At 41.4% G+C, this 13,936-nt stretch overlaps 1 protein-coding gene across 1 annotated transcript; it reads left to right on the forward strand.

The window, feature by feature from the left end:
- Window positions 1–10,930: 10,930 nt before the first annotated feature.
- On the forward strand, window positions 10,931–12,361 carry LOC124144439 (neuronal acetylcholine receptor subunit alpha-6-like). The gene has a single exon (XM_046513841.2). The coding sequence runs from the start codon at window positions 10,996–10,998 to the stop codon at window positions 12,157–12,159; it is 1,164 nt and encodes a 387-aa protein (XP_046369797.1). The 5' UTR covers window positions 10,931–10,995; the 3' UTR covers window positions 12,160–12,361.
- The last annotated feature ends 1,575 nt before the right edge of the window (window positions 12,362–13,936 follow it).

Consider the following 13,936-nt stretch of genomic DNA (forward strand, 5'->3'; position numbering starts at 1 on the left):
CAAAACCATTGTGTCAAAACTGCTCTTGCATTACTGTCGTGTTAATTGTACAATAAACATACTGGCACACGCTGGCGAGGTAAAATAACCCCAGCGATGAATATAGAATGATCGAATGTGCCCACATTAAAGAAACATTTAATAGCTCTTCATTAGAAGGATTATCAATAATGGGATTGGTGAAGAGTTCAAATACACGACGAGGTGATAGTCTAAACGTTCTGATTAACAATAATACTCTCAGTCAATACAATTGTCAAATGTTTACAATATATTACCCGTAGGAATTGGAACATATTATTGGTACACGTCTATCTGTTTAATGGACAAATTGTCTTTCGTGTTCGGTAATAATGAGGACTGGCATGACTGTCTGTATTATGTTTCTGTGGTTTATGTTTAGGTGAACAGTTGACTTGTCTCTGCATCTGTTTGTGAGGGATTCAACCTGGTGAAAGGCTTCGGGCTTTCATCCCGCATCCCGCGATATAACGGAAACACGGTTTAAAGTGGAGTTGAACTCACTCACTGTATTGCGTGTTACTGCAACCGTCACAATTGTGTGTAGTGATGTAATGTACTATGTACCAGATAGTATGGTCAACTATCCAGTTGAGTTAATTTGAATATACTTGCGTCAGTGTGTATCTTATCTACGCCCTAAATCGTATTTGAAACACATATTATAACAGATCAAATACATGCATTGTTCGATGTACTAACTACTATGTACTCACTGGTCGGAATATGCTGGGATCTTAGCAGAGATTGTGGCGTTTGAAGTTTTTAAAAGTTTTTTTTTTAACATTTTTGTTTGAATTCAGTAGACATAAATGTAACATTGGTACATGAGATATATAAGTATAGCAATACACAGAATGTTAAAACATGATCAGATATGGGTAGGTACATATATTGATTAATTGAGAAATGATAATATGTAGTCTGATAATTCCTTCCATTTTCTGTCGAATCTATTAATACTACTAATTTTCATTGCGATACTTTTTTTCTATTTTACATACATCTTTCAATATTTTTATGAAAAAAGTTACGTTCCATTTATAGGCCCTTTGCTGGCCTTCATGCTGGACCATGCCACAGGATGACAGTTGATGACGAATGTCCATAAGATGACGAGCTGACGACGCATGTATCATTCCAAAAAAAGGAAAATAAAAACAGTAACACAAATAAATCTACTCATCTTTTAATTACAAGACTTATAAACCTAACATCAACATTTCAAATTGCATTTAAGCATTTTGATGTTATGAAATGTTATTATATTTAAACATTTATCATTCTTGTTTCCAGCTTTAAATTTGGAGTCTATTTTCCAATATATCTGCAATGTATTTATAATATATTGTCCGAGTTATTCTAGCATTTCTATGCAGCTGTATATGGTTAGGCGGTCGGTTTGGTAGCCTAGTGGTTAGGTCTTCTTCGGCCTACAGTGCAGTTCGCCTACAGTCACTTTACAGAAATAGTGATAACTTGTGGTAGTTCGCCTACACTAAATAATTACATCCCTTTGTTGGTAATGGATCTGTCCCAACACCAGCCAGGTTTGTTTTGTTTTGTTTGTTTGTTGTTTTACGCCGCACTCAGCAATATTCCAGCTATGTGATGGCGGTCTGTAACCAGTCTGGAGTCTGGACCAGACAATCCAGTGATTGACATCATGTGCATCGATCCACGCAATTGGGACCGACGACATGCATCAACCAAGTCAGCGAGCCTGACCACCCGATCCCGTTAGTCGCCTTGTACGACAAGCATAGTCGCCTTTTACGGCAAGCATGGGTTGCTGAAGACCTACTCTACCCCGGAGTCTTCACGGGTCACCAGCCGGGTGTATAGGTCGAGGTGCATACAGAGTTGATAATGTGTTATGTGGTAGATACTAAAAATGAAATATTTTGTTCCTGAACATGGAGTAGAGGCTAAATAAGACAAGATACCAATGGATAGAACTGATACAAAACAACAAGAAATTTATGAAAGAAACAACACTATCTCCTGAGTAGATTCCCACAGTTATTTAGTAACACAAGACCACTGATCATATAACATATATTTACAATTACTAACAATAACAAGGGCAATTTTGATTGTAAGTAACTAAAAGACTCAATAATAGCCAATCCTAATCACTATATTTGCTGTGTTATGTGAAGCAGCATCTCATATACTGTAAATATGGAAATTAATTTGTCTCCAAATTAATACGACTGCTGACCCCTAGACAAAAGTGCGACTCAATATCAATATGACTCCCCCACCCCTCTCTATCCCCAGTGAAATGATACATATATATCCTCAGGTTTTAAAATCCAATCAATCAGCAAATAGCGTAGAGCACTTTTGTAAAAAACAATAAACAGTTTTTTTCCTAAAAACAACACACAGTTTATATGTTTACTCGGTTGACTGGCATTAAGGAATTTCAAAGGCAATAAAATAATTGAACCAACAACAGTTCACTGATTGGTATGCGGATAAGGTGTCAACAAGCTTGACACGAGTGGGTAGTACTCTAGACCCTATAGCATTGATAACTCACCGGATGCCCATCGTGTAATTCCTATTCTTTGTTTGTTTTTTGTTTTCTTGTTTTCTCGCCGCACTCAGAAATATTCAAGCTATATGACGGCGGTCTGTAAATAATCGAGTTTGGACCAGACATTCAAATGACGATATCATGAGCATCCATCCACACAATTCTTTGAATGACATTGTTATATACTATGTAAATATATATAGGGGAGAGATATCTGATCTCAATAAACATGGTCTAGTTTGACTTCTTGGCGCGTGTCTGAATTCTAACGACAGGTCACATGTCCTGAGTGAGTAAGTGAGTGAGTGAGTGAGTGAGTGAGTGAGTGAGTGAGTGAGTGAGTGAGTGAGTGAGTGAGTGAGTGAGTGAGTGAGTGAGTGAGTGAGTGAGTGAGTGAGTGAGTGAGTGAGTGAGTGAGTGAGTGAGTGAGTGAGTGAGTGAGTGAGTGAGTGAGTGAGTGAGTGAGTGAGTGAGTGAGTGAGTGAGTGAGTGAGTGAGTGAGTGAGTGAGTGAGTGAGTGAGTGAGTGAGTGAGTGAGTGAGTGAGTGAGTGAGTGAGTGAGTGAGTGAGTGAGTGAGTGAGTGAGTGAGTGAGTGAGTGAGTGAGTGAGTGAGTGAGTGAGTGAGTGAGTGAGTGAGTGAGTGAGTGAGTGAGTGAGTGAGTGAGTGAGTGAGTGAGTGAGTGAGTGAGTGAGTGAGTGAGTGAGTGAGTGAGTGAGTGAGTGAGTGAGTGAGTGAGTGAGTGAGTGAGTGAGTGAGTGAGTGAGTGAGTGTGTGTGTGTGTGTGTGTGTGTGTGTGTGTGTGTCGGTTTAACGCCGCTTTGAGCAATATTCCAGCAATATCACGGCGGAGGACACCAGAAATGGGCTTCACACATTGTACCCATGTCAGGAATCGAACCCGGGTCTTTGGCGTGACGAGCGAACGCTTTAACCACGAGGCTCCCCGACCGCCCCACATGTCCTGAGAGTAACTTATCGACAGCTATCGCGGAACTCCCCGGGACAGAGAGCCATACCACCGCTGCCAATACTTGGATGCTATTGGTCATCTTTTGAAACTTAGCTAGTGACTAATTGTGATTATCTTCTGACTGATTAGTAAAATAAAATGCATATAAATATTATTGGGGTTATTCCATTAAAATGACCAAGGTAACAGGCAGGGGTTGAGGTGTGCATTCAACTGTGAACTTTGTTGTCATAAACTGTAGGTGTTTTGGCATGTAGGCGTTTTGGGAGGACACCCTCGATCCTAAAGGATGCCCGGACATCACATGCGTCATCACATTTGTACAAGGCCGATCAAAAAGGTATCGTCTTTTCGTCATCGTTACACTTGAGAAACTAGGTACCGGGCAATCACATGCTATCTTGTTTGACATGATGCGAGTCCTATTTGATGAACATAATTCCGTAGACATAGATTCTGTAGATTAGGGATCGGCTCGTCCAGTCGTCTGAAGGGCAGCAATTCGCTTTGAATAATTTTAAATGCACCCCTTAGCCAGCAGGGGGCGGTCGGGTAGCCTAGTGGTTAAAGCGTTCGCTCGTCACGCCGAAGACCCGGGTTCGATTCCTGACATGGGTACAATGTGTGAAGCCCATTTCTGGTGTCCTCCGCCGTGATATTGCTGGAATATTGCTAAAGGCGTCGTAAAAACAAACTCACTCACTCACTTAGCCAGCAGGTCAGAATCCACTGATAGTTGGTTCGAGTTCTAGATTCTCTCCATTTATAATCCTCGGGCCATTATTGACCATCAAACGTGTATGAGATCAATGTTCCTGTGCAAACGTGTTTCCCTTAACCCATCCAACCCAATTCTACCAAATCACTCAATAAATAAACCAAATGTAATCTTTTTGTTGTATTAATGTAACCGATTTGTATTATTCCATCTAAAACCAGTGAATACTAATGCAACATTTTGTTGTCTGAATGTCCACTCATTATAACAACTATTGATTTTCTTAATGCTATTGTAGTGCTATGTCCATCGTTTATCGCCTTCATCACTTAGCTTCACTCTTCACTTGTAAATAACTCAAACGGCCTCGGTTAACGTACTTTCACTTCTCTTCTTTAGCTCACCTGACTTACAAGTCATGTTGGCTTACGTTGTGGTGCGTTATACGTTTTACGTCGTCCGTCTATCTGGTTGTCCGTCCATACATCCATCCATCTCCTCTGAAGCTACAAGGCCTATGGAGCTGGAACTGTGTATGATGTCACTGAAAATGCTCACTGAATTTCAATCCGAATTTCTAACATCTTAAAAATGTAAAATTTGCTAATTACTTAGCCATGTCTAGACATATCATTGTGAAAATTGACATGCATTAAGTACGCAGTATGAGTGAGTGAGTGAGTGAATTGGGTTTAACGCCGCTTTTAACAGTATTCCAGTTACATCACGGCGTGTCAGCTTAATGTGGGAGGAAAGTCCGAAGTGATGCAGGTCTCTGACGTTTACCACTTCGGTGAAACCCACGAGCACGGGTATGGTGCTGACAAACCTAGAAACATAATTGGGGCGAACCGGGATTCGAACCCACAATCATAGGTTTCTGACGTGCCCAAGGGACGCAACTCTGCACAGCGAATCGCGGCGCCTAAGACGACTTGGCCACCCGTGCCCCCGTATGCAGTATGAAGAATAACATAAAGTATGTTGCATTTCATATTTTTAATCTTTGACATTCCAGTACCCCTGTTTCTAGTGTTACCACCTTTTCAACTAAAACTGTTAGGGCTATAAGGCTGAACGTTGCATTATTGACCCCAGCTATGTTGTCTCTGAAAATTGCTCACAGAAATCCGATCAAATTGAGACGTTAATGGCGAATTAATCGCGTCATGTCTGTGTTTATCTTTATGATATTTGATATACAGCAAGCATATGTTTTAGGGATATTTTGCTCTTTGATCAATCTACGACTTTTGACACATATTGTAGTGTTATTGCTGTTTGAAGGCCTATGGAACCAACATTTTGTGCGAATGTTCACAGATAATGTGTCTCTAAAAAGGTCCAAAAAAAATTCCCATCCTTATAATTCAGGTGAGCGTCAGAGCTTCTTTATTTTGCAATAAACAGTTGTATAGGTTTGATTCGCGAGAGACATTATTTGTCACCTGCACTCAATTATGTTCCACAGCATTAATAGCATCTAAACACAGAAATGCAATCACTGTGAGTTCTCTGAGTAAAGTTGTTTTCCGTCCACACTGCCTGACAATTAACGGTACAATCAAAATGCTATTATTGATCCCGCGGTCTGTATATTGACATAGATCTCACGGGGTTGTAGTGAAATGCTGATATCTGAATAGAGATTGGTTATTATTATTCTCCATGTGACTTTTTCCATTACTTAAGGCCCCGATACCAGGTAGCAGTGGTAATCCGAAACAGAGACGGTTTTTTACATTATTTGTGATTACGATGTATAACACCCACCCATTTTTTACGCCTACATGGTACAAGATTCGCGGTGCAAGATTTCCCTGTTGTAGTCTGGTAAAGAAGCCTCTCTAACTCTGTATATGGATCCTTGACCGCAACGGTAACGATGTCTAATCTGTATATCATTCTAACAATAAGCATGTGGATGTGTGGTACATGCGCTCTTCAGTTTGGTACAGATCCGGGTCCTCTGTACACCTTGTACAATGACCTACTGGAGCACTACAAGCCGTATATCAGACCCAGGAAGAATCCTAATGTTACCGTGGACGTAGTGGTTTCCTACAGCATTGCTTCTGTCGAAGCCTTGGATGAAGACACCCAGACAGTAGCTTCTTCTGGAGTCGTCCTATTTACATGGACAGATGAGCTGTTGACTTGGAACTCAAGTGATTATGGTGGAATAAAGTTTATAAATATACCTGTGGATAAACTGTGGATTCCGGACGTGAGTTTGACGAATGGACTAGAAGACATTTCGTTGATTCTTCCCGATGGGGAAATAGCAAGGGTGATGAACGATGGACAGGTCTTGTGGTATCACGGGATGAAGAAACGGACAAAGTGCCCTTTAGACATGACAAAATTTCCATTTGATACCCAGACATGCAGTATCCGTCTTATACAGTGGGTTACTGTCATTTCTCAAGTTAATGTGACAGCAGGTGAGGTTAACATTGAATCGTCCATGTTTCAAAGAAATGGTGAATGGGAAATAACTGACAAATCGCAGGACACCAATGTTCACACATATACCGATGTTTACATCCAAACGGAGATTATTTTCACGTTCGTCTTCAAACGGAAGTACCTGTATTACATCATCACCAACATCCTTCCCGTCATGCTTCTTTCCGTCCTTAACCTTGGTGTGTTTCTACTTCCGCCTGAGTCTGGGGAAAAGGTATCCTTGTGTATATCCATAGTGCTGTCCTACGCAGTGTTCTTGTCTGTCATTGGAGGAAGTTTACCGCAAGTGTCAGATACTGTGAGCATCTTCAGCATCTACCTCCTGACAATGATGTTCCTCAAAGTCGCGACAACTTTGATCACAGTCATCGTTTTGAAAGTTTACCATAAGACCACCGAAGAGGCGGTTTACCTCTCAAACCGTGAGAGTCTTATAAAAAGTCACATACAAGACAACTCCAAACCAAATTTTGAACAAGATAGTACACTTGTAAAACAACAAACGACAGAAAAGAAGACAGACAAACAGCTCGCAAACAAATTAAATAAGATTGGTTTCACTACTGTATTTCTATTCACAACCATGATCACCTTTCTATGTTTTGCTCTTATGTTAAAAGAATCGTAAAATTGCAATGTGAACATTTTATGTCAACGTAATGGCCAGATACTGATGGTTTATTGCCTAACATATATCTCCTGTTGGTTTCAAATTTTGTGCATTTGCCTCTTTTGTTCCGAACGTAACATCACACGATGAGGTAGCACGTCATGTATATAGGGTTTGTTATGTAAACATGGCAAACCTCATTGTAAATGCCGAGCCAATATTTGATGGAAGTGATGTACTAGTATTTCGGTAGTTTAAATTATATATTATGACTTATGTATAATAGATCATGTTACTTTGACGTCTGTATTGTGCCCTTGCTTATCAGTACAGGACGTGGTTGAGGTTTGTTTGTTTGTTGTTTAACGCCACACTCAGCAATATTCCAGCTATATGACGGCCGTGAATGAGATACGACCTGCCTCGATACGGCGCTTTCGAATGTTGCGTATTGTTTACATTTTATCCTGAGACGTGTGGTGATCTCGCTGCGCCTCGACGTACCTTTTATATTTGTAATTAGTAAGTAAAATGTTATTATGTAGCTTGAAATTAATGTCAGTCAGCAATAGTACGCGAGACACCGACATAATGTTCCTCGGTTATATTTCTTTAAGTCAGCTTAGAGGGGCGGTCGGGTAGCCTAGTGGTTAAAGCGTTCGCTCGTCACGCCGAAGACCCGGGTTCGATTCCCGACATGGGTACATTGTGTGAAGCCCATTTCTGGTGTCCCCCGCCTGATATTGCTGGAATATTGCTAAAAGCGGCGTAAAAACATACTCACTCACTTTAAGTCAGCTTAGAGCTGAGTTAGAGCAGCTTATTTTACGTTCATTCTAAAGCTGTATGATGTAATGAGTGTCAATAAAATTAGTGTTATTATAAGCATACGTTTGTCAATCAATATTAGGATATAAGTCTTGTTAATAGTATAAATTATTGTGGTAAATAGTATTTGTTATTGTAGTAAATAGTATTAGTTATTGCTGTAATACCGTTGCAAAAATCAAAAGAAGGTAAATGCATATATTACTAACATTTCAACCCTGATTTCCATTAAAGCAAGGTAAAGTGTAATTTGTACGGTTCAGTCAATAACAATTTTATTTTGAAACCGTAGGATCAGCCATACTGTTGACAGTGTTCGTATCCTACAGCAAAACCTGAACAAAGGAACAACCTTAATTATGAACTAACGACTTATCGATCTTGTGTGTCCATATAGATGAGAGTATCTTTGTGTTTGTGTTCAGATTGGCAGCATTGTTTTATATAATGTGCATTAAACTACCTTTCAGCAGTTTGTTTCCATTTCATTATCGCTGTTACATACATGTGAAATGAAGCGCAGCACCACTAAAGGCCAGATCTATATTTTGTCAATCAACTAAATGGGTACATTGTCCAAAGTCTCAAAGGTCTGTTGTAGTGTCAGGTTGCATTACTGGCAATTGTATCCTGTTGTGATGATGTTACATTGTTTTTAAAATAGGCCTACATGGTGCAAAGTTATATTGACAAACTCCCAGGGGCCCGAATGTTTTGATGTTACAATATCAGAATCCCAGGAGCCCGCATGGTGTGATGGTCTATAATCACAATCCGTCGGTCCCGTGTGGTATGATACTATTTTGTCAGAATCACAGGGGCTCGCCTGGTATGACGCTATATCATCAGAATCCCCCCCCCCCCCCCCCCATGGTATGATGCTATATCGTCTGAATCCCAGGGGCTCGCCTGGTATGACGCTTTATCATCAGAATCCCAGGGCCCCCCATGGTATGACGCTATATTGTCAGAATCCTAGGGGCCCGCATTGTATGATGCTATATTGTCAGAATCCCAGGGGCCCGCATGGTGTGATGCTATATTGTCAGAATCACAGGGGCCCGCCTGGTATGACGATATATCAACAGAATCCCAGGGCCCCCAAGGTATGACGCTATATTATCAGAATCACAGGGGCTCGCCTGGTATGACGCTATATCATCAGAATCCCAGGGGCCCGCATGGTATGATGCTATATTGTCAGAATCCCAGGGGCTCGCCTGGTATGACGCTATATCATCAGAATCCCAGGGGCCCCCATGGTATTACGCTATATTGTCAGAATCCTAGGGGCCCGCATTGTATGATGCTATATTGTCAGAATCCCAGGGGCCCGCATGGTGTGATGCTATATTGTCAGAATCACAGGGGCCCGCCTGGTATGACGATATATCAACAGAATCCCAGGGCCCCCAAGGTATGACGCTATATTATCAGAATCACAGGGGCTCGCCTGGTATGACGCTATATCATCAGAATCCCAGGGGCCCGCATGGTATGATGCTATATTGTCAGAATCCCAGGGGCTCGCCTGGTATGACGCTATATCATCAGAATCCCAGGGGCCCCCATGGTATTACGCTATATTGTCAGAATCCTAGGGGCCCGCATGGTATGATGCTATATTGTCAGAATCCCAGGGGCCCGCATGGTGTGATGCTATATTGTCAGAATCACAGGGGCCCGCCTGGTATGACGATATATCATCAGAATCCCAGGGCCCCCCATGGTATGACGCTATATTGTCAGAATCCCAGGGCCCCCCATGGTATGATGCTATATTGTCAGAATCACAGGGCCCCCCATGGTATGATGCTATATTGTCAGAATCACAGGGGCTCGCCTGGTATGACGCTATATCACCAGAATCCCAGGGGCCCGCATGGTATGACGCTATATCATCAGAATCCCAGGGCCCCCCATGGTATGATACTATTTTGTCAGAATCCCTGGGGCCCGAATGTTTTGGTGTTATATTATCAGCATCTCAGGGGCCCAAATGTTTTGATGTTTTATTATTAGAATCCCAGGGGCCCACCAGGCGTGGTGTTATATTATCAAAACCCCTGGTGTGATGTTTCATTATCAGAATCCCAGGGGCCCATCAGGCGTGATGTTATATTATCAAAACCCCTGGTGTGATGTTATATTGCCAGAATCCCAGTTTCCTGATGCTTGCGATGTGAAGCATGACTCTGAAGAAAGTATTTACTCCACTGTAGACACCTAGGTAACAGGATGATCCAAAGTTCAGAAATGAATGATGTAAGGCTTATCTGTGTTTAAAAGAAGAGCAAAGCTTTTACGAAGGCGACAGCCAATATGCTCGTCATCACAGCACAATCATTCATGTATTTACACATACAGTTTTAACCTTTTGAAAAGCTACCAGAAAACGAAGTTTAATAGAACACGTCGATCAGCATTAGAGGTACAAACAAAGCCGTGCAAACACTGTGTAAAATACTGGTATTGATATTTGATTCAATGATGTATGTAAAAATATAGCCCCAGGCTACATTACGTCTACATTAATAAAGACTGGTTGTTCCGATTCTGCAAACATTCCCTGCCTGCGTCTGTACTGCCATGCTGCTCGCACCACTTGATAGTGATCCCAACCACTACAGTGCTATCAATCCAAACGTTTGTGACAGGGATATACCTTGTGGTCATACCTGGACTTCACATTTGTAATATTATTCTACCTCTCTGGGGAAAAGTATTTTTATGATCTCTGTGATCACTTATTTTTCCAACGAACCTTGCTGGTGGATGACACGGTGAGTCATTGATTAACCTTGTGTGTAGATCCTAAGATAGATGTTTTAGATGTATCTAGTTATTCTAACACTTTGTGTATTTCTGTGTGCTACATATGGTCGTCAGTCTGGTGCTGATCCGGGCCCTTTGTACACCTTGTATAATGACCTACTGGAGCACTACAAGCCGTATATCAGACCCAGGAAGAATCCTAATGATACCGTGGACGTAGTGGTTTCCTATAGCATGACGTCTGTGGAAGCCTTGGAGGAAACCACACAGTCAATAACATCATCAGGAGTCATCCGATTTGAATGGGCAGACGAGCTGTTGACTTGGAACTCCAGTGATTATGGTGGTATACAATATATTAATATACCTGTGGATAAACTTTGGATTCCGGACGTGAGGATGACAAATGCATTAGAAGACATTTCGTTAATTCTTCCTAGCGGAGACATAGCAAGGGTGAACAACGATGGACGGATCGACTGGTACCATGTAATGAAGAGACGAACAAAATGTCCTCTAGACATGTCCACGTTTCCATTTGACACCCAGACATGCAATATTACCCTTTTTCAATGGATAACGGTCATTGCGCAAGTTAATATGACAGCCAAAGGGGTCCACATTGAATCGTCAATGTTTCAACGAAACGGAGAGTGGGATATAATTGATAGATCAATGGAAACTATTGTTCACATGTACACCAGTTTGTATATCCAGACGGAGATTACTTTTACGTTTGTCTTCAAACGGAAGTACCTATATTACATCATCACCAACATCCTACCCGTCATGCTTCTTTCCATCCTTAACCTTGGTGTGTTTCTACTTCCGCCTGAGTCTGGAGAAAAGATTTCCTTGTGTGTATCGATAGTGGTGTCCTACGCAGTGTTCTTGTCTGTCATTGGAGGAAGTTTACCGCAAGTGTCAGATACTGTGTGCATCTTCAGCATCTACCTCCTCGCAATGCTGTTTGTCAAAGTAGCTACAACTTTGTTGACAGTTTTAGTGTTGAATATTTACCATGGAGACACTAAAAAAGAATGCTCCCAACCAGATCCAAAAAACCAACACAATCGTTCATTTTCGGAAGGTTCAGAAAGGAAGATATTAAAGAAAGGAAACAAACAGCTGGCAAAACTTTTAAACAAAATCAGTTTTGCTGTTATATTCTCTTTGACAGTTATCCTTACCATTCTCTGTTTTGTCCTCTCTAAACAGTAGTAAGAGTTTCACGTAACTGTCGGATATACAGAGAATATCACCCTTTTGATATGAAATATATCAATATGAATCTGTATACGAGTCGGTATACGAGTGTTGAAATGTACATAATCAAATTAAAAACTTCACATCTTTAAAAGTAATCCCATATATGATATACAACGGACAAATGAATCAGAGAAGGTAATTTTTAATCATTAATGTCCAAAGAAGGATTTTAATTAACGAAGGTAACCATAATTTGTTCCAAGCACCTACGGTATTTGGTAATAACATCAACAGTCCCAAGCACGAGAATCTGATGGCACACAAGTTAAGTAGCGTGTATGACCAGCATGTGCGTTGACAACTGCCACACAACGCCTCCGCATGGACCTTGTAATGCTTGTGAACACATGATTGGGAAGACGACGCCATTATTGCTGCAAAATTCTGTGGTTGGTTCTGGAGAGTGCACCGACTTCTGCCAAGAGCATCCCAGACGTGTTCGATGGGATTGAGGTCGGGAGACCTTGACGGCTAGTCCATGACATTTGACTCCAGCATTCTGAAGGAAATTCCTTGTCAAAATTGCTGTGTTGGGTCTGGCATTGTCGTGTTGGAAGATCAAACCGGGTCCATGTGCTGCCATAAAAGGCAGGAGTTCTGGTGCCAGTACCTGGTCGCGGTATGCAGCAGCGTTGAGGTTGCCACGGATGACAAGAAGCATGGAACGTGTATTGCCAGAGAAAGCTCCCCACACCCTGACACTTCCGCCTCGAAATCTGTCTACTTACTGTACAAAACACTGGGCGTAACGTTCATGACGGCGCCTCCACAGCCTCGCCCTACCATCAACAAATCGAAGATTAAATCGGGATTCATCACTGAAGACGACTAGATTCCAATACCTCTGAGTCCATCGTAAGTGTCGCTGTGCCCACAATTGACGTTGACGTCTGTGTAATTGAGTCAGAATCGGATACGCAGTATGGCCGTCGTGCTTGAAGGTGAGCAGTTCTCAGACGGTTCGAACAGTTCGCGCACCCAGTCTACCCCTAAACATTTCATTTCTGGCTGATGTAGCCGTTACGGTTACGGAGGTGACGTAAGACAATTTGACGATCCTCTGCATGTGACGTCACACGTGGTCGACCTGGCCGAGGGCAATCAGCGGTGGTACCCGTTTGCTGTAGACGCGTCTGTAAATCATAAACACAATGATAACTGGTCAAAATGTTAAAATTTTAGAATTTGTGAAGTTTTTTATTTGGTTCAGTATATTTGATATCAAAAGACTCCAAGATGAGATTCTATTTATCATCCAAGCTTTTTCAGTTTTCAAACAGTAATATTTGGGTTGCGTGTATAAGGTACAGCTAACAAGCCTCAGTGGAGATTAGTGGTGTCATTTGATTGCGAGGTCATGGCAACTGATGATGTCACAATGGTCTGCAATGCATTGTGATGCAATTTGATCTCACCTAAGCGATGTCTCCCATGGAAGCCTGGTCCTGTTGATACAGCCATTAATGCTATGAGCTATTTGTTGTATTTATCCCTCAGTAAAATCCGTGACCATGACTGTATAATTCGCTTACCGAGAACAGATTGGTATCCCAGACTGTTTTTAAATATATATTGTTAGAGGAATATTTAAATATTCTTCCTCTCATTTTGTATCAAGAATAAATGTCTTACCTTTGTCAGAATTGGGCCACAAGAATGAATTTTGAATCTGCTTGTTTTATACTTGTCATTTCATAAGATCCCATGAAATAAGTGAAATTCAGAAACA

Source organism: Haliotis rufescens, unplaced genomic scaffold (genome assembly GCF_023055435.1).
Source record: "Haliotis rufescens isolate VD_foot unplaced genomic scaffold, xgHalRufe1.0.p SCAF_29, whole genome shotgun sequence".
Taxonomy (NCBI): domain Eukaryota; kingdom Metazoa; phylum Mollusca; class Gastropoda; order Lepetellida; family Haliotidae; genus Haliotis; species Haliotis rufescens.

Excerpts from the sequence above, each read along its gene's own strand:
- LOC124144439 (XM_046513841.2), top strand. The coding sequence starts at position 10,996 with ATGTATCTAGTTATTCTAACACTTTGTGTATTTCTGTGTGCTACATAT.